This window comes from Mustelus asterias, chromosome 25, assembly GCF_964213995.1.
Source record: "Mustelus asterias chromosome 25, sMusAst1.hap1.1, whole genome shotgun sequence".
Classification (NCBI taxonomy): domain Eukaryota; kingdom Metazoa; phylum Chordata; class Chondrichthyes; order Carcharhiniformes; family Triakidae; genus Mustelus; species Mustelus asterias.
Window position 1 is genome coordinate 44426840 of NC_135825.1, and position 21765 is coordinate 44448604.

Sequence of the window (21765 nt, forward strand, 5' to 3'; positions counted from 1 at the left end):
TAGAGGGGATGTGAGGAAAAACTTCACCCAGAAGGTGGCAGGAGTCTGGAACACTGCCTGAAAGGGTGGTTAGAGATCAAGTATTATTTAGATATGCAATTGCAATGCCAAAGTATACAAGGTGTGGGCCAAGTGCTAGAAAATGGGATTAGAATATTTGGGTGGCATGTCTTTGACCAGTGCAGACTCGATGGGCCTGTGCTGTATTCTTCAATGACACCTTCATTCCAGGAATTAGTTCAACCTTCTCTGAACTGCTTCCAATACTATTGTATCCTTTTTCAAATGAGACCAGAACTATACAGCATTCCAGATATCTCACCAAGGCCCTGCACAGCTGCAATAAAACATCCCTACTCTTGTAATAAATGGCAATATTCCACTTGCTTTCCTAATTACTTGCTGTATCTGCATGTATTTTCTGCTTCATGTACCAGGATAGCCAGATCCCTCTGTACTAAGTTCTTGAATCTCCCCACTTGAATATACAGCTTTTCTATTCTACCTGCCATAGTGGACAAATTTATTTTTCCCTTCAGGATTGCTAACCAACCCATTTCTGGAAGTATGCAAAGACGTTGGACAAAGAACAAAGATCAGCTGTGATGCTTCTTCACTCAAACAACAGCAATTGGAGAGATATATGCAAGAGTGAGCAGCACCTGTAAACAGGAAAGAGACAATGCCTCCAAGATGGGAAGAAATTCAGCTGTTACCAGCAGCAACTCTTGACGTGTCCATGCAGTGTCAGACAATGAAAGGTTACAGAATACACGAGTAGTGAAACACAAAGCAAGATTATAAAACTTTAAGTTTATTGTCACAGTTTGAATTGGTTTGTAAACCATTTAAATAATGGCATTGTGACCCAGTTCAGTATTTAAATATTTCATGTAAATAAATTTAATGGCACAGACAGCTTTACAGGTAAACATTAATCAGAGGTATTTGTATTGTGACATTTACAGTGAAACAGAGAAAGGACCAGTTACGTCCTACTGGTGACATCTCCACAGTGCTACGAATTCCAGTCAACAATTCCATTTTTAACAGGATGCTAAGTTGTGAGAATCCTGTCTCAATTTTAAGACCGATTTATTTATTTAACCTGACAGACATTTTCTTTTTGCTACTATAGTATCAGTTAGAATTAAATGCTTTGTAACATATGGATCTAGTCAGCATCTTGTTCTGCAATGTGCCCTTTGTAAATATGTTAAGTGGCCATCTTTGGTGTAACAGCCAGATCAAGTGCAAGGAGCACAATTCTTCATTCACATGGGTAGATCCAAATATGAAATAAATCAAATACTGAATTCTGTGGAGCTCATTAACTGAATGAGTGGTTTTGCTTTTGCATAGCATTTTTAAAAACATGATGGAAACAGTTTTCCAGAAACTATTCCTTTAAGTAGATGTAAAATGTCTTTGAAATTATCCCCCATGTTAAACTTTCAAGTCAAGTCAGGTGTTCCTTTTTTGAAATGAAGCCATTTGGTGACCTTATCTGGAGCAACTAGTTTCAAGTCCCCCCAGGCATCTCCAAAATAATTTTGCTTTTAAGAGGTCTCCAACCTTAAAATTAAGATTGGCTTTAAAAATGTGACCAAAGTATAAAAATGTTTTCTTTTTTAAAAAAAGTGTGTAATTTCTGTTCCAACTCTCCACAAACCTAAGAAAAAAATGACTATGGAGCTGGTGAGGGAAATACAGATTTGGCCCCTTTAGTTTAAGCAATCTTTTCCAACACTTCAAGACAACCTCTCTAAAACCAACTACCCACATCATTCAGTAACTAAGAGGTTGATGACCAATATTCTTGATCCACCAAACAGTATTCCCATATTCACAACCTCTCCTGGAATCTGAATGAAGGTAGAACGAGCAAACCCTCCAGTAGCTGCAGCAATGTCTTGGTTCCTTGTTTGGGATTTTCCAGCATAGAGTCTAATCTAATCAGTCCTTCAGGAATGGATACAATTAGTACACTTCAAAATGTGAAAATCCCAAGACAAATTCTCCAACTCCTACAAAGTAAATCATTTGCGCAATGCCAAAGAGTGGTGCAATGACTAGCGCTCGACAGCCAGATCCCTTCAAGAATGCAGAAGGTCCCTCATTCACCCAGATTTTCCTGCAGGGAGAGAAAATTAAGTTAATTTCTAAGAGTCATTATAAAATCGTGCGTAGATTCAAGTGAAAATGTTATTTTAATAGGGTGGGAAGAGGGTACGAACCAAACAATGTTGGAATACATTTCTAGCTCCAGCAAGTTACCCTACAAACCCCAGCTGGTATAATGCATGCAGAGGTTTTAGGTCAGGTATAGCAGTGATTTGAGTTTGTAATCAAATATTCTGCCAACTGGCCCCAGGTTTCACACCATTTGAGCTTAGCCAGATTGAATTCACTTGCAGCACCATCTCAAGACGTGCACCCATTTGAGGTGATCCATTTGGCATGGAAACAGGCCCTTCGGCCCAACTTGGCATGGAAACAGGCCCTTCGGCCCAACTTGTCCATGCTGCCCTTTTTTAAAAAACCCCCAAGGTAATCCCAATTGCCTGCATTTGGCCCATATCCCTCCATACCCATCGTAACCATGTAACTATCTAAATGCTTTTTAAAAGATAAAATTGTACCCACCTCTACTACTACCTCGTTCCACTCACCACCCTCTGAACAATTTTGTATCTCTCCCCTCTCACCTTGTCTATGCCCCTCATTATTTTATGGACCTCCAAGATCACCCCTCAGCCTCCTACACTCCGAGAAAAAAGTCCCAGTCTATTCGGCCTCTCCTTATAACTCAATCCATCAAGTCCCAGTAGAATCCTACTAAATCTTTTCTGCACTCTTTCTAGTTTAATAATATCCTTTCTATAATAGGGTGACCAGAATTGCACACAGTATTCCAAGTGTGGCCTTACCAATGTCTTGTACAACTTCAACAAGACATCCCAACTCCTTTATTCAATGTTCTGACCAATGAAACCAAGCATGCTGAATGCCTTCTTCACCACTCTGTCCACCTGTGACTCCACTTTCAAGGAGCTATGAACATGTACCTCTCGGTCTCTTTGTTCTGTAACTCTCCCCAATGCCCTACCATTAACTGAGTAAGACCTGCCCTGGTTCAATCTACCAAAATGCATCACCTCACATTTGTCTAAATTAAACTCCATCTGCCATTCGTCAGCCCACTGGTCCAATTGATCAAGATCCCGTTGCAATTGGAGGTAACTTTCTTCACTGTCCACTATGCCACCAATCCTGGTGTCATCTGCAAACTTACTAACCATGCCCCCTCATCCAAATCATTAATATAAATGACAGATAACAGTGGGCCCAGCACTGATCCCTGAGGCACACCACTGGTCACAGGCCTCCAGTTTGAAAAACAATTCTCTACAACCACCCTCTGGCTTCTGTTAAGAAGCCAATTTTGTATCCATTTAGATGCCTCACCCTGGATCCCATGAGATTAAACTTTATGCAACAACTTACCATGCGGTACCTTGTCAAAGGCCTTACTAAAGTCCATGTAAACAACATCAACTGCACTGCCCTCATCTACCTTCTTGGTTACCCCTTCAGAAAACTCAATTAAATTTGAGACACATGATTTTCCACTCAAAGCCATGCTGACTGTCCCTAATCAGTCCTTGCATTTCTAAATGCCTGTAGATCCTGTCTCAAAATACCTTCCAACAATTTACCCACCACAGATGAGGCTCACTGGCCTGTAGTTCTTAGGCTTTTCCCTGCAGCCCTTTTTAAACAAGGGCACAACATTTGCCACTCTCCAATCTTCAGGCACCTCACCTGTGACTATTGATGATTCAAATATCTCTGCTAGGGGACCTGCAATTTCCTCCCTAGCCTCCCACAACGTCCTGGGATACACCATCAGGTCCCAGGGATTTATCTACCTTGATGCGCTTTAAGACTTCCAGCACCACCTCCTCTGTAATATGTACACTCCCATTTGACATGCACCCATCTGAGGTTTTACCAGAAGCACAGGACATGCTTCCACTAAAGCTCTCCATCAGAAAAGACCTTCTCCTACTTTATCATGTCACAGGTTAACAGCACAAAGATGGGACGGCTTTGCCTGATGCAGTTTTATGCTTGTCCGATACCCAATGGACTTTAAAAACCACTCTTCCACAAACTGCTCACTTGATTTTGCTCACCTTGCACAGTCCACAATTCCACTATAGGTTTCTTCATTTGCTCCTCTATGTAGTGACTGAAATCGGGTTTTGATCACTGAAATATAAAAATAGGTCAATTTACTATCAAATAGTTTGTTCCTGCATTTTCATAAGTGTAAAATAAAGTTCTTGGTCACTTTAGGTATAATTTAATGAAGCAATTGGATCTCTTTTGCCACGTGTAAAACATACTGGAAGCACAATGCTGTCCTTTATCTCAACCCTACATCAACTTTGTATAACCACCAACCGAACTAAGCTGATTCCAGGAAGAGGTGCCATTTATGTAACACAGGAAGCACTGTGCTTATTGGCAAGTGCTGTACTGCTTTAACCATTTAATTGCTAATTGAACCACAACTTAATTACAAACGGAGTGAATCCTGAATACAACAGTGAATAAACAAATTCATTTCAAACTCAAGCAGGTCAACTCCTGCGATGAGTCCTCTATTATGTTTGTGCATCCTATTTTGATTCTGTCCCAATTTTATCCTAACACAAATCACTATTGGAAATTGAAGTTTAGTTGGCCTGGTTAAAGCTTGTACAAAGTTAATCTTACCAGATTTGTTCTAGTCTTACACTTTTCAAATGTGCTTCACTGAGTTGTGAAGTGTAGTGTGGTGATACTGTGCTATTAATATATGGGTGGGGGGGGGGGTTGGCCTGCTTTAAGATCCAGTGTTTGGTTAGTCAGTTTGTCTGGCAGGGATACAGGTGCTGGAAAACAGGATAATTACTCATTTTGCAGAATGCGCTTTTGTTTACCAAGAGAATCCCTGGGGTGCTTTCTTGATTCAAGTAACGGAAAAAGTTAGTGACACGGGGTCTTATAGTCATGTGATATTAAACATGGGGAGGGGCTAGGTATGCAGCAGAGAAAGAGTTACCCGAGTTCAGTTGTTGGAGAGGGCTGTTTAAAGTTAGAAGCTACAAGTAGCCCTCTCTTCTACACAATCTCTGGAAGCTCCAAAGCTTCCCTTAACCTTAACAAAGGTTAAGCAAGTATGCCTGGATTTGCTATTTTTTAAAGCAGGTTTAAGCATTGAGAAATACTGCTCAAGATAGCAGTTAAAAGTAGTTTCCTTTCATTTTCAAAGATCATTCAACGGCCATTTCATTACAGTCATACTGTGTTATGAATAAAGCTTGTTTTGTTAAAAAGATCCTCAATTTGTCAATAGAATTACTTCTGGAGTACAATGACTGGTTAGCACAGATGCCTCAGCACCAGGCATCCAGGTTCAATTCTGGCTTCAGTGCCTGTGTGGACTTTTTTCATTCTCTCGTGTGGGGGGATTCCCACAAGCGCTCCAGTTCTCCCCCACCCCCCAAAACCATTGGTTACTTTTGACCCATATAGTGGAAGAAAAATCTTTCAAGTCCAACACAGCATGCTTACCATCACATGGGTTGACAGCTACAGCAGCAACAGAACCAGCAATACATCCTGATAAAAATGAATGGAGGAAAGAAGCTTTCCCATCCAACGAATTTTGTCCAAGTTTGTACAGATTGGCAAACAATGGGAAGTAGATGACAGAGAAAGGAACATCCCTGTTTATTAAAAGGAATATAATCAATAGAGAACACATTTTCGTACAATCATAATTGGCAAGGCTACATATTGCTGTTAATTTATTCAGTGATTGTATTACATAGCAAGGTTACATTAAGCATCCTAACCATTCAGTAGCTCAGTAAAGGACACTGGTAAGAACCCATTAAGGATTCAAGTACCTTGCTGAGGAATGTAGCTGCATCTTCCAACTGACCACGTTAGCAGAGGGGCAAGTCACATGCTGTACATGCAAAATATTTTGGCTGTTACCACTTCTGAAAAACACCCACCTGGTATATAGATTTTGCATTTCTAATTTGAGCACATTTTGAACTGTACAATATTAAATGTATTGCTGGGATTAACAGAAGCTAGCAATTGATATTATTGGTGCCTTGGTACAAAATGTCACATGATTTTATTTCTGACAGAATACTGGTAAATATAAAATAACCTAGTGACATTAAAGCTACTGTACCTCAGTATAGTGGCTCCTAATCCTTTATACAGTCCCCGGAATCCTTGGGAGTAGAACAGATCTTTGGCAATCTGGGTAGCAGACGTTGGCCTGGTAACAGCAGCAGGGCCAACATTGTATGCCCGACTCAGAACTGGGTTAGTGGCTACAACTTTAGTGGATGAACTTGAAGGCAATTTCAATCTCTGCTGGGCTGCTGTATCAAAGAAAATAAATTTAGTATCCTTGCTAATGTCTAATATAATCCTTGCCATATGAAGTTATGTTACTTAATTCGAGTAAATTGACTGGTTACCTAATCTGCCAGCATCCTGGAGCTGGATTTTCAACATCTCCATAGGAGTAGTGACAACAACTTGACAGAGTCCTGCCCCACAACCTGCCAGCATCTCTTTGAACACATTTAAGCCCTTACTGAAAAACAAAAGAATACATTCAAATGCCTGTGGAAATCAAGGTGCCACATGCTATATTAACCACAATACAACATAGATACTAAACAGTATTTAAACTTAATGATTTTTGACATAATACAATTAAGGAATTTCCATTAAAAGCTTTCCAGCTTGAATATCTTGGATTAGGAATGTCAAAATTAAATTTTACACACTACTATACACAATCAAACTGGGCAATTGTTCCCCTGCTTCATTTTATTACACAAGTTGATTATGTAGCAACATTACAGAAACTAGTGACTGCCTTTCCCATTAAGGCAACTATCTGATGAACTCCCAATTTACTTATGCTAAAACAAAACCAAACATACCCATTTTTTGACAAATACTGACGAAAAAAGTCATTTGCAGCAAGTTTAATGGCCTTCTCAGGTGTTACCAATGTTAGGTTCACAGCCGCACCTATGGGACAGAAAACAGACACCAGAGTCTTACTCCCCATGGATTTCATGTAGTCACCATTTACATTCAGCACAATTAGATATAATGATTTCTATATTCAAGTCAATACTCTGTCTCCCCGGTTTTAACACAACACTGAGCTTATGCAGCTTTATGGATTAATCGCCGAGCAGCTGTATGACAGAAAGTCTTCCAAGTGACAGAGCACCTGATGTAAACAGGAATGACTCAACAGAAGGAAGGGGAATCTTCCACACGAAATATAGGGTCTTAATTTCTGGTTAGATTAACCTATTAATAAAATAACTAGATAGCAATAGCCTGAAGTCTTGAAAGCAACTATTTACTCCATTTTGTTGAATACATGGGATGCCATTCTGAACAAGCTTCAGCATTTCAGAAGGCCTGGTTTAACAATGTGTTCCCCTTCAGTTCTCTCAGGGTGGAATTATACCCTCCAATGGTTGGGAGTGAATCCACCATCATGTGGGGTGATGAGCCATAAACTAAAAGCTTACAACTCACTTTGATTTGTCCGACCACAGTAAGGAACAGCTGGACACAAGTGTAGATAAGTAACCAAAGGTTCATAATCATAATTAATTAAATCTCTGGACATCATACAATAGGATCAGACTCAGCCAGGACAGTCCTAGATTGAACAGCTTTCCAATGTCATCCAAGCTCAAGAATAGAGACTTTGGCCAAGAGACCAAAAAGGTTGAGTGATGGAATTTGATCAAATCATAATGCAAAGTTTGGGAACTGTGCAATGTTAAGCACAGCTAGATGGGTTGAAATTTGGAGGGTTAGGCATCTAGCAGAGTGTATAATCTTAGGTACTCCCTTTAAAATGCTGCAAAAGCTCCAATGTTGGCTAATCCAGGTTTAAAGGGGATTAAAGTAGAATGTCTGAAATGCAACGTATAAATTACAGTATTCCAATTACACAAATACATATTTCCAGAGAATAGAAGATAGATCAGAAGGGACATAAATAGCTATACTTAAGCAGTGTTTTGATATTGCATGCAGATTAAAACTTTTGCACCATTGAGCAAGATTGACAGTGCTAATAGATTGGAATATGAAGATACAGAACAAAGACTCCATGAAATCAAAGTATTGGTTTGTTTGATGAAGATCACATTAAACTCCAACTTCTAATGAAGAATCTGTAATTTTGAGAAGTGATAGAAGTGACTATTGTCAACAATACTTCTATATCGTAAAAAAAACATCAAGAGCAACCACTTGAAAGTGTAGTCCGGGAAAATGGGAGCCGAATTCTTATTCAAACAAACTGCACATTTCACTGGTGAAAAGTTAATGCCACATTATTCTGGGCAATGCAGTTTTGCAGCTTCCAGGTTAACAGCACGGTAGCAGTGGTTAACACTGCTGCCTCACAGCACCAGGGACCTAGGTTCAAATCCAGCCTCTGGTCACTGACTGTGTGAAGTTTTCACATTGTCCCATGTCCACATGGGTTTCCTCCCACAGTCCAAAGATGTGCGGGTTAGGTGGATTGACCATGCTAAATTGACCCTAGTGTCAGGGGGATTAATAGGGTAAATGTGTGGGGTTGCAGGGGATTGTGGTCAGTGCAGACCCGATGGGCCAAATGGCCTCCTTCTGCACGGTTGGGATTCTATGCTTCTAATCTACGGAGATATCAAACACGTGCAAATCATCAGGCTCTCAAGTCCAAATATGGTTTATGCCAAGTTAACACACTTCGGCTAAGTTTGCTGCGTTGACACTTTTGACTTCAATGTACCTGGGCTAAGGAGAAGCTAATTTTCTGTACATCACTTGATGTATATCATTCTGTACATCAAGGGAAAGATTTAGGCTCAGCTGTGATCCCAATTGTAGTTAAATAACCAGACAATAATTTGCCACCTTTAGCTTTTAATTTCCAGATAAACTGCTTAGCACAAACAGCATTCAAGATAGTAAAACGACAGAGTGCCCAATGATTCAAATTACGACAGTTTGCTAACTGCACTCTACAGCAGAGCAAATGCTACCCATTGGGACAGATGTGACAACAATCACTAAAAACATTCCACCCCAATGTAAGGTCACCATCAAAACTAATAGGTTAAGATTTCAGAGTTTCTTTGCAAACTGAACTAAGGCAGGAGGGAAGATCAGTAGAGATGCTGCATACAGTTTTAAGAATGAAGAAATAAGAGAGCAGAGGGGAAAAGGGATGAGGACATTCTTAGGAGTGAGCAAGGTGGAATCTTTGCTGAAAGATTTTACAAATATACAGAAAATAGAATTAAATGGATCCTAATTACAATAGTAAATGGTACTGTAAACCATTTAATGATTTGATCCATCGTGGCTTCGCCAGATCGGCTAGCCCTCAATATCCTTGGCGACTGTCTGTAACATGAAAAACAGATACAAGCAACAGCATTTCCTCCAAGTTTTTTTAAGCAGTGGACACTTGGCATTAACATCTCCTTGTTTGCATTTACATATTTACAGTGCACTGCTTACATGAATTCCTAAACTTAAAGCACCTCATCAATAGGCATGTCTTAAGAGCTCACATTCTTGGTCACAGGTGTTACTTTGGTATTTAACATTAGCTGATTAACCAGAAAGCATACTGGCAGATTCCCCCCCCGGCAAGGCTAAGCAAAGTAGAGAATAGGCTAGGCTTAATTTCTTCAAATAGTGTATTCGTTTCGTTCATATCTGCCCTCTCAAAGGACAGGCTTTTATCTAAAATCCATTAGGTTGTGCTACCTTCAATAATTTGCAAGATTTCGGAGTTACCTCTGATTTGAGTCCCCTCTGGTGCTACACCCCAATAGCCATGACTCAAAATTAAGTTGTAAGAGCAAATGCTGGCAAGCTACATGACCACAAAGGACAATGTAACCAAGCTAAACACTTGCACAGCAACCAGGAAAGAACTGGGCTTACCCCTGCCCTTGACTGAGGTTCAGGTACATGTAACTGACCTAGACTATTTTAACCTTGCGTTGCCAGCAACCAGTCCTAGGTCATTCCAATCTGCTTGGAAAAGCTAACAATAGTGCTGCTTAGTTTAATCTCAACAGGTATATTATAGATCAGCTAGATAGTCAATATCTTTTCTCAAAGGTAGGGAAGTCTAAAACTAGAGGCATAGGTTTAAGGTGAGGGGAGAGATACAAGAGTCCAGAGGGGCAATTTTTCTACAGAGAGTGGTGTGTGTCTGGAATGAGCTGCCAGAGGTAGCAGTAGAGGCAGGTACAATTTTTGACTTTTAAAAAGCATTTAGACAGTTACGTGATTAAGATGGCTATCAAGGGATATGGGCCAAACGCGGGCAATTGGGACTAGCTTAGTCATTAAAAAAAGGGGAGGCATGGACAAGTTGGGCCGAAGGGCCTGTTTCCATGCTGTAAACCTCTATTCAACTCATTTCCCCTTAATTATTTTGCTTACATTTAACACTGTCAAAATAAAAAGAGCCCAAATGGCAAGGAGTCAAATTCACAGGCTGCTTTCTCCCCTTGCCAATCACGGTCTAAATACAATCGTTTTAGAGATCTGACACAAGCTCATGACAGAATTATTACTACAAGTTACTTTGATGATATACCACCAGTTTAGGTTTTATAGGACTAGTATAATTCAGTATATTGTGTTGTACTATGAAGCCCCACCAGTTTATCAATAGTTATTTTGTAGCAGCATATAGTTGAATCTACTACAATTCACCTGAAGAACATGGTCTCCTGAAAACATGCCCAATTACTGCAGCTTTAAACACTTAACTCCATACACTTGTGTACATGACCTACACAGTAGTGCTGAATGGCCTGACTACACCACTGAACCAGGTCTCTTATTTAAAAAATGCTCAGGAGTTTATTAAATCTTCAATATATTGTTTAGATATTTAATTCTGAACACCGGTTGTAACTAGTGATTTGAGAGATTATGAGGCCTCTAATTCATGTCATGTTATCTGTCTAAACAGGTGCACTCAGCACCCCAAGAGGCCCAGCTCTAGATGCCACCTGGTGATGCCTGCTGCATGTGCAGATGAGGCTAGGAAAGGAAGGAGTGGGTTCAGTTTATACATGAACGGCAACTGCAGAAGGGTGCCAGAGGATTCCTAGCAGCATTGCTGTTGAACCCCAGCATAATTAAAACAAGAAAAGATGGCGAGAAACTGACATGTCTTTAGACTTTTAATCTGAATGGTGACAGCTAATGCTACTATATTCAAAAGACATTCAATTTCAGGACAGTCTAAACTGAAGGGCTGTTTGCAAACTAAATGCACTGAATGGTACCCAAAAATATTATCTACACATGTTGGAGTAAGTCACTGACAAGATACGAGCTCTAAAAAAATTCAGGCATCATTGCACATTCTAATGTTGAGAAGCAGAAAGTGGAAACAATCCTTACCTCTGTACATTCCAAAATATCCTTCAGATCGCACAGTCTTAATCAGACAGTCCATCCTTGAGACAAGAGAAAAAGTAATTATAAAGGAGCAACAAGAGAACTCAACACAGCTACCAAAGAAATAAAGGATGGAACAGCAGTTGAAACTAATACCGCCTTTCCAGGCTTTTTAAAATCAGATTTCTAAATTGCAGTAAGGCTCAAGTTCAATGCTACTGTAGTGCACTATTATTTAAGAAATGTGGAGATGCCGGTCACTGAGCAGAGACTGATAGCCAAGTTCCGCACACATGAGGACGGCCTCAACCGGGATCTTGGGTTCATGTCACGCTATCTGTAACCCCCACAACTTGCCTGGACTTATAAAATCTCACTGGCTGTCCTGTCTGGAGACAATACACATCTCTTTAACCTGTGCTTAATGCTCTCTCCACTCACATTGTCTGTACCTTTAAGACTTGATTAGCTGTATTAGCATTCCAATCATTATTCTGTAAATTGAGTGTGTGTCCTGTTTGGGAGCACATCTCCCACTCCACCTGACGAAGGAGCAGCATGCTCCGAAAGCTAGTGGCATTTGCTACCAAATAAACCTGTTGGACTTTAACCTGGTGTTGTTAGACTTTTTACTGTTATTTAAGAAAAACATGGCAGTGGATTATATACAGACTAGTTTGACTTTCAAACTTCCACTCAACAGATGAAGGAGCTGCTCTCCGCCAAGAAACCAGCAACTGCCAATATCATCAATTTAGAACTTTTGACTAGCCTAAAATCTTGTATAAAACATTCCAGTCACAGCACAATAATGCACCAAGATAAGTTTGAAAGATGAAATGTTAGCTGAACCCAAATAGCAAATACATGTCAGATTTGGTGTAAAATGCATTCACGCCCTCATTTGAAATCAACAGTTTAATACTAAAGCTCACATGCTGGTGTAGATACGCTGCCCAGTCCTTTGGTTCTGCAGCCTGGTCTTGACCAGGTCTATCGGAAAAACACAAGTGACTCCAATCAATCCAGCAGCTCCACCATTGATGAGTTTAGCAGGGAGGCTGAGTATTGAACAAAAGGAAGCAAACAGTTAGTTGCAAGTTATATATTAAATGTCCAACAGAACTTCTGAACCTTGTTTGAACAGGATGGCTTAAGAGGCAAATGTGCCACAATATGGTACTAAGACAGACAGAGCACAGTCTCCAGTTTTATTATTGTGTCATGCTTAGATGGAGACACGTAGGGACCCCATGTGGTTTTGAGCATCTTGGGCCAGAAAGACAACTCCAACCAAGTTTGCCGCCCCTGATCATTTACCATGATGCTTACTAAAAGTGTAGACTCATGAGTTCAGATTCAGCTGCAATTTTTTTTAAACAAAAGAGACCCAATAAAACTTGCTGAAACTGGGCTGGAATATTGCAAGCTCAGTAAGAAGTTTAACAACACCAGGTTAAAGTCCAACAGGTTTATTTGGTAGCAAAAGCCACACCAGATACCAAATAAACCTGTTGGGCTTTAACCTGGTGTTGTTAAACTTCTTACTGTGTTTACCCCAGTCCAACGCCGGCATCTCCACATCATATTGCAAGCTACCATTACTGGTAGAATTATAGCCTGGCTGTCAGCACCAATTTCAGAGAGTGTGCTGGAGTTTCATATTTCCAATATTTCTGTAAAAACGCTGAAGACCTCATCCATTGAAATGTTAACTTTCTCTCTCCACAGATGCTGCCAGACCTGTTGAATTTATCCAACTGTCAATAACTGACTCATAACTGAAGTTCCACAATTTTGAATTGTACTTCATTCAAAATAAAAGCCACTTGCAGCATTACAAAAACATGAATAGAACTGAAGGGCACACTTCAACCACTGGGGCAGGGGTAGGAAGGTACAAAGAATATTAGAAATTGAGTGAACTATAAGCCTTTAACTTGTGAAAAACAAAAAATGCCTACCTGATTTGGTTGCTGGACATATTTGCAGTTTTCTTCAAAGTATGCAGAAACAAGATGGTTACAAGTTCACACAGCACAGCTGAACAGTTACCGAGGAAGTGCAGCTTAGATCCTGTAGAACAAATGTCATATTTCAGCTCACTTCAACAGTCACATTAATACACCCAAGAATCACATGCGAGTATGCTAGGTTATTCTGCACGCAATCAAGTCTCAACTTAATAGTCAGAGGTACTGTGCCTCAGTAGTAAACCTATTACAGAAAGTATGAATCCTGACTTCATTTTACTCCAGCAGGACTCAATGGACAAGTATTCCTCAGTCAGGGAGTCGGCTAGCTCAGTTGGTTTAATGGCTGGTTTGTAGTGAGCAATGCCAACAGTGCGGGTTCAATTCCTGTACCCACTGAGGTTACTCATGAAGGCCCCACCTTCTTAACCTTGCCTTGTACCTAATGATCCTCAGGTTAAATCACTACCAGTCAGCTCTCCCCTGAAAGGGGGAAACAGTCGATGGTCATCTGGGACCATGAAGACTTTGCCATTATTCCTCAGCAGGTACATCTTAGTTGATTTATTTCTTCAACCTTCCATCTCAGGTATCTTATCACTTCAGTTGCAGGACTTGGCTGACCAGAGACCAGGATTCAAATTCTTGGCTCTGGTTAATATCAACAGACACCAATGAAATCTTAAATAGGCTTATAGGATCCAAAGAAACTTCATTTCTTCAGATTTATGGACACTGGAATCAATTTATTTACAACGTTAGATTCACCTTCCACAATGACACACACACACCTTTCACTACTCTGAAGCCACTCCAAGATGATTCATTTAATCTGATCCTTGCTAGGTTACTGATCATTCAACAAAATACTCAACTCAGCGGAAACTCCCGACACAAGAAAATCTTATTGTCTGGCTTTGGTTACAACTCTCAAGCTCTGACAAAACATGTCATTGTATCCCTGAAGATACAAACCTGCCATTATATGGAATGGGCAGTCACATGGCAGATTAAATTAACAGAAAAATGAGGCAATCCATTTTGGTGGAAGAATATGGAGACGGTACTTACCATGATACAATTTTTTACAAAAAGAGGTGCGGGAGTGTGTCTGGAGGTGCTTATGCATACATCATTGAAAGTAACAGGAGGTTATCACAGTTAAAGCATTTGGGACACGAATTCATAAATTCAGAATACAAAGAAGCCAGGAAATATGCAGACCTGGAATAAAACAAATTCTGCAGCATCTGAATTATTGGACCTAATTCTGGGCACCACACTAGGAAAGAAAGCTTTGAAGAGGGAACAGATTGCTGGAGTTTGAGTTAGCTCCATTTCTCCCTCCACAGATGCTGCCAGACCTGCTGAGTATTTCCAGCATTTTCTGTTTTAATTTCAAATTTCCACCATTTGGAGTAGTTTTCCTTTTATCTTTGAAAGGGAACTGGATATGGGAAAGCAGGGTAGTGGGAATAACTGAAATGCCCTTTGAAAGAGCTAGGATAAACTCAATGAACTTGACCACTATCCTTTAGCTGTACTAGAGGGAAATTCCATTCTGTTGCAATATGAACAGTAGACCAGATAGAGTTTCAATTTAAATCAACTACTTCATCTACCAAACCAATAACCTCACATCCTCACCACTGTTGTGATATCACAGAAAGTTCCACGTACTCAACATGATGCTGGTCATTTTCCCAGCCATGGTCTAAAGCTTGTAAACTATTACTAGTGAACTAATTTCAGTCGCACAGGATAACACTCAGTGGATAGACATGGTTATAGTGTCATGGAAGATTACACGTAGTCAAACCAGCTGAAGTAAAATCAATAAGCAGTTGCAGGGAGGTGGAGATCTAAAGAAAATAATCTTGTTCCGTGAGGCTCAATCCTACAGTCAGCACGCTATTAAGTTGCAAATGCTTTGCAATGTGATCTGTACCTTCAGATCACATAACTGGAATACATCTAAAGGGTTATGAATCTATGGTTCATGAGGTTTATCTAACACTGGGCCCAAGTTCTGCGCAACCTCATGATCACAATGTGCCAGGGAGACAGCTTGATTCAACTCTGCAGTCATGTAAAAGAATTTGAATGAACAAATTGTGCAAGTCACACAGCATCTGGCAAAAAGTAGCTTTCAACTAAAAGAGCAATAAAGTGGCCAGCAACTTTCCCAGACCAAAAATTTAGAAAGGAATTTCAACAAACACTGATCAGAGAATTCATTTCTCAATTTCACTTTGTTAGCTGGGAGAGAAACAAATTCTGCTGGTCTTTCGAAAGTTACACAAAACCTCACCACAGAAATAGCTAACAACATTGCCCACATTCTCAGCACAGTCACAGAAACAACATTTCAACACACACCTCCAGTATATTTTTAAAAGCCACAAAAACGTCTATTCTCAGTTTCTGAAAATCATCAGATTACTTCTGGGTTCTGAGAAACAACTATCTGCCAGCTCATTACGCTGCACTGTGCTTCGTAAAGATAACTTTCAACAAAAATTCCACCCGCCAAACTTGCTGCAAAAAGCCAATACCCACTTCAAATATCAATTTTAATGGAGGGCAGTGTGGACAATTCTGTATTTCAGCAAGTACTTAACATTAGTACTTCCTACTGTTAAAAGGATTGTGTATACACCTCCAAATCAATACAAATCCCAAAAGAAACTCATTGCTACAGCATAAATTCGTGACCTTTTTGCCTGATGATTACTTAACTGGGCACAGTAATATTGAAAGTAAATTGCTAAAAGCAAATACCGGCACTGCTCAAAACCAAGTTATTAGCTCTGAAATTGCTGTTAGTAACTGCTTTAGTCACTAATGTGAAACGCAAGAGACGAGACCACCATCATTCAAACAAAAATCCTTCATTGTCTAAGTGATGCACCAAAGTGTTGGTCCAGACAATGTGTGCACCTCCCAACATATGCAGTAGTATTTCTTAAACAAATACAACTCAACGACCAAAGTTGAACCACAAAGCATTAAGGTTACAGATTAATTTCCCCGCCTGAAGTTAGTCAAGCACATCCCTGAAGCAGAGTACAGGACACCATTTTTACATGGAGATACAAGACCAGATCAATTTGATTCAAACATTAATGTCTACTTTGAAAAAGGGACCAACCAAGGAGGAATGATAATCAGGAATGGGTCAATCCCTACAGGGAAGGTGGGGGGGGAAATCACCAAGAGACTCACAGGCTATAGATTGATCCAAAGGCACAGGACAAAACTATGCATATTCATCATTGAGCAACCAATCGACTCATTCTTAGACAAGGGTTTGTAAATTACAAAAAAACCCAATCAATCATGTGATTAAGAGTCAGAAAATATCCCCTCACTTAAAATGTTGCAATCTGGTGACTCAACTCTGGGCACTTCCTCATATGGAAAATTTAGGCTGAACACCCAGCATGAAATATATAATAGTTCAAGCCATTCGTTCCTGAAATCTGCTCTCATTTCCCCAGTGTTAAGTAAGGTAACAACTACATACATCCGCAGTGAAGTGCCACCTGTAGGGAACTAAAACGACAAATAAAACCCGAACCGAGCCATGATTTAGACAACTGGGGGGGGGGGGGGGGGATACACTCAATGAAGTGACACTCATAGCTGGATAGTGACAGCTCCCCCACCCAACTGCCTGCCCCCCGCCCTCGCCAACCCGCCTGCCTTACCTTCCCCCAGCAGAACCACCCCCTCCCCCAGCAGAACCACCCCCTCCCCCAGCAGAACCACCGCCTCCCCCAGCAGAACCACCCCCTCCCCCAGCAGAACCACCCCCTCCCCCAGCAGAACCACCCCCCTCCCCCAGCAGAACCACCCCCTCCCCCAGCAGAACCACCCCCCTCCCCCAGCAGAACCACCCCCCTCCCCCAGCAGAACCACCCCCCTCCCCCAGCAGAACCACCCCCCTCCCCCAGCAGAACCACCCCCCTCCCCCAGCAGAACCACCCCCCTCCCCCAGCAGAACCACCCCCGTCCCCCCAAACCACTTCCCCTCCATCGACTGGCTGGTTCCCCGGCTGCCGCCCGGGCGGGCAGAGTGGCGGGCTTTTGGTACCGAAGCAGTGCTCACCTTTGCACAGTTGTTGCGGGTGTCGGTATTGACGGTGAGGGCTGTGTGTTGCCGGGTCTCGGTAGCGGTTGTGCTGTGCTGTGCTGTGCTGTGCTGTGGGCTGGGCTGGGTACTACCTGAGCGGGCAGGCTCTTGTCAGAATGGTGCCGGTGCCGGCGCCGCTCGCTCCGTTATCAGAGTCGCCACGAGACGGAGCCGCCCCCACCCGCTGGCCAATCCACTCAGCGGGGACCGCTAATCCCATTGGCCAGCAGCATGGGGGGGGGGGGGTGGGGGGGCGTGGTCTCTTCCCGGGCACTGGCCAATCCGATTAGGGGATACTGAGCTGTACAATGTGATTGGCTCCCGCCCAACTCCATAGTGACCCATTCAAACAGACGGCAGTTGAATAGCTGACCAATCAGATAGCAGCAACTCTGAACCAATCAGACTCCGCCAAGTCTGCGTGATCGCCGCGTGATCAAAATGGCGGCGGGTGTGCGCGCGCAGCTGGACTGTGCTGTGCATGAGCTCCCTCCACCTTTGATGCTGCAATGGCTGGAAACATGACGTGGAGATGCCGCCGATGGACTGGGGTGAACACAGTAAGAGTTTTAACAACACCAGGTTAAAGTCCAACAGGTTTATGTGGTAGTAAATGTCATTAGCTTTCGGAGCGCTGCTCCTTCGTCAGATGGAGTGGAAATCCAGCTAATAGCAAGTCAATGGTATTTGCTCCCAAATAGACCTGTTGGACTTTAACCTGGTGTTGTTAAAACTCTTACTGTGTTTACCCCAGTCCAACACCGGCATCTCCACATCACAAATAAGGCACACAGAGACACAAACTCAAGTTACAGAATACTGATCAGAATGCGAATCTTTACAGGTAATCAAGTCTTAAAGATACAGACAATGTGAGTGGAGGGAGCATTAGGCACAGGTTAAAGAGATGTGTATTGTCTCCAGACAGGACAGCCAGCGAGATTCTGCAGGTCCAGGCAAGTTGTGGGGGTCACAGATAGTGTGACATGAACCCAATATCCCGGTTGAGGCCGTCCTCATGTGTGCGGAACTTGCCCATCAGTTTCTGCTCAGTGACTCCGCGCTGCCGTGTGTCGTGAAGGCCGCCTTGGAGAACGCTTACCCGAATATCAGAGGCCGAATGCCCGTGACCGCTGAAGTGTTCCCCAACAGGAAGAGAACACTCTTGCATGGTGATTGTCGAGCGGTGTTCATTCATCCGTTGTCGTAGCGTCTGCATGATCTCCCCAATGTACCATGCCTCGGGACATCCTTTCCTGCAGCATATCAGGTCAACAACGTTGGCCGAGTTGCAAGAGTAGGTACCGTGTACCTGGTGGATGGTGTTCTCACATGAGATGATGGCATCCGTGTCAATGATCCGGCAAGTCTTGCAGAGGTTGCTGTGCAGGGTTGTGTGATGTGGTCACTGTTCTCCTGAAGGCTGGGTAGTTTGCTGTGGCCAATGATCTTAGAATCTTAGAAACCCTACAGCACAGAGAGAGGCCATTTGGCCCATCGAGTCTGCACCGACCGCAATCCCACCCAGGCCCAACCCCCATATCCCTACATATTTACCCCCTAATCCCTCTAATCTACGCATCCCAAGACACTAAGGGCAATTTTAGCATGGCCAATCAACCTAACCCGCACATCTTTGGACTGTGGGAGGAAACCGGAGCACCCGCAGGAAACCCACCCAGATACGAAGAGAATGTGCAAACTCCACACAGACAGTAACCCAAGCTGGTTTCGAACCCAGGTCCCTGGAGCTGTGAAGCAGCAGTGCCAACCACAGTGCTACCGTGCCGCCCTGGTTTGTTTGAGGTTGTGCGGTTGTTTGAAGGCAAGAAGTGGGGGTGTGGGGATGGATGTCGGATCTGGAGAAGATTTCCCGGAGCGAAGAAGTTACGACGTCTTCTCCGGCGCTTTCAACATGTTATTGATGAAGACGAACATCTTGCCAAGGCCATCCCCACACCCCCACTTCTTGCCTTCAAACAACCGCACAACCTCAAACAGACCATTGTTCGCAGCAAACTACCTAGTCTTCAGGAGAACAGTGACCACGGCACCACACAACCCTGCCACAGCAACCTCTGCAAGACGTGCCGGATCATCGACACGGATGCCATCATCTCACGTGAGAACACCATCCACCAGGTACACGGTACATACTCTTGCAACTCGGCCAACTTTGTCTACCTGATACGCTGCAGGAAAGGATGTCCCGAGGCATGGTACATTGGGGAAACCATGCAGACGCTACGACAACGGATGAATGAACACCACTCGACAATCACCAGGCAAGACTGTTCTCTTCCTGTTGGGGAGCACTTCAGCAGTCACGGGCATTCAGCCTCTGATCTTCTGGTCAGCGTTCTCCAAGGCGGCCTTCACGACACACGACAGCGCAGAGTCGCTGAGCAGAAACTGATAGCCAAGTTCCACACACATGAGGACGGCCTCAACCGGGATATTGGGTTCATGTCACACTATCTGTAACCCCCACAGCTTGCCTGGACCTGCAGAATCTCACTGGCTGTCCTGAATGGAGACAATACACATCTCTTTAACCTGTGCTTAATGCTCCCTCCACTCACATTGTCTGTATCTTTAAGACTTGATTAGCTGTAAAGATTCACATTCTAATCAGTATTCTGTAACTTGAGTTTGTGTCTCTGTGTGCCTTATTTGTGAGCAGATATCCATTCCATCTGACGAAGGAGCAGCGCTCCGAAAGCTAATGGCATTTGCTACCAAATAAACCTGTTGGACTTTAACCTGGTGTTGTTAAAACTCTTATTGCTGGAAACACTGAGAAGGTTCTGGCAGCGTCTGTGGAGAGAAAAAACAGAGTTAATGTTTTTAACCCAATATGGATGTGGAGAGAGGTAGGGATGTACAGAATAAAGGTCAGCACTATCTGAAAGCAAAGTAGCAGAAAAGATTTCTAATCTTCTTGGACAGCTAGGCTCAAGGATAATTTTGGACTTCACTGCAACCCCAGCGACGTTGCAACGATTATACATATAAGAGGAGAATGATGGATTTTGACTTTGTTTTTAAAATATGAAGGATAATGTTAAAGTGCAGGTGCCAATGGAAAGAGGGGAGAGAGAGAACACCTGCCAGTAGATGACCAGCTACTTTTGTAGCATAGAATCACTAGAGTGCAGAAGGAAGCCATTCAGCCCACTGAGTCTGCACTGACTCCCTGAAAGAACATCTTACCCGCCCCCCCCCACCCCGCCTGCCCGCCCCCTACTTGTAACCCTGCTCATTTACTATGGCCAAGCTACACATCTTTGGACACTAAGGGGCAATTTAGCATAGCCAATCCACCTAACCTGCATATCTTTGGACTGTGGGGGAAAGTAGCCGGAGGAAACTCACACATACACTGGGAGAATGTACAGACTCCAAGCAAATAGTCACTCAGGCTGGAATTGAACCTGGAATTGATGTGAGGCGGCTGTACTCACTGCTGCCCATCACTGATCTTTATCTTAGTCTGAGTTTGGCTAACAATTATGTTTATGGTGTTTGTACAGGGCTCCTCTGATGAAGCCAGCACCCAAAGGTGCCAAGAAATTCATAACTAAAGTCACTATAAAAGGTGGCAAGAAACAGATAAAGTTGTGGAAGGAGAGTAAGTAAAAACATGTATACCCTGTGGTGGAGAGGATTGGCACAAGCACCGGCATATCACAGAAAAACATGGACACATCACAGGAATTATATTTATGCAGATCCTCATGTCACCTCAGGATCTCCCAAAGTGCTTTACAGCCAATGAAGTACTTTTGAAATGTAGTCATTTTATTGATGTCAGAAATCTGGCAGCCAATTTGCACTCAGCAAGCTACGTGACAATGAGCAGGCAATCCATTTGAGAAGTAAATATTGGCTAAGGCACAAGGAGAACTCCTCTGCTCTTTGAAACAATGCCGTGGGGTTTTTTGTGTCCCCACCTGCGAGTGTGGACAGTGCCTTTGTTTGACGTCTCATCAAAAGTTAGCAGCTCCAACAGTGCAGCATTCCCTCTGTACTTTATGTCAGTGGAGTGGGACTTGAACCCATGACCTTTCGTCTTAACAGGAGAGTGCTCAGTGATCCACAGTTGGACAG

General features: G+C 42.6%; 1 protein-coding gene across 4 annotated transcripts; it reads right to left on the reverse strand.

Moving 5' to 3' along the window:
- Nucleotides 1–794: 794 nt before the first annotated feature.
- Nucleotides 795–17861, reverse strand: LOC144511927 (mitochondrial glutamate carrier 1-like). Of its 4 annotated transcripts, none has more exons than XM_078242393.1 (11): nucleotides 17632–17861; nucleotides 13512–13623; nucleotides 12483–12608; nucleotides 11551–11606; nucleotides 9432–9519; nucleotides 7032–7122; nucleotides 6558–6676; nucleotides 6263–6458; nucleotides 5626–5780; nucleotides 4200–4275; nucleotides 795–2134 (listed from the first exon to the last, which is right to left on the reverse strand). In XM_078242393.1, exons 5-11 carry the CDS (start codon nucleotides 9454–9456, stop codon nucleotides 1981–1983), a joined length of 816 nt encoding a protein of 271 aa, XP_078098519.1. In that variant the 5' UTR covers nucleotides 9457–9519; nucleotides 11551–11606; nucleotides 12483–12608; nucleotides 13512–13623; nucleotides 17632–17861; the 3' UTR covers nucleotides 795–1980. The 4 variants fall into 4 exon arrangements, with proteins under 4 accessions (XP_078098519.1, XP_078098520.1, XP_078098517.1 ...); XM_078242394.1 differs by having other exon boundaries at nucleotides 6263–6455; nucleotides 17632–17806; XM_078242391.1 differs by lacking the exon at nucleotides 9432–9519 and having other exon boundaries at nucleotides 17632–17850.
- Between the last annotated feature and the right edge of the window lie 3904 nt (nucleotides 17862–21765).

What these genes read in the sequence shown, in the direction of transcription:
- LOC144511927 (XM_078242391.1), bottom strand. Translation starts at nt 13,531, where the DNA reads ATGTCCAGCAACCAAATCAG. An exon ending in ATGTCCAGCAACCAAATCAG is followed by an intron (nt 12,609 to 13,511) that starts GTAGGCATTTTT and finishes TTCAATACTCAG; the next exon opens with CCTCCCTGCTAAACTCATCA. An exon ending in CAGCGTATCTACACCAGCAT is followed by an intron (nt 11,607 to 12,482) that starts GTGAGCTTTAGT and finishes TCTTGTCTCAAG; the next exon opens with GATGGACTGTCTGATTAAGA.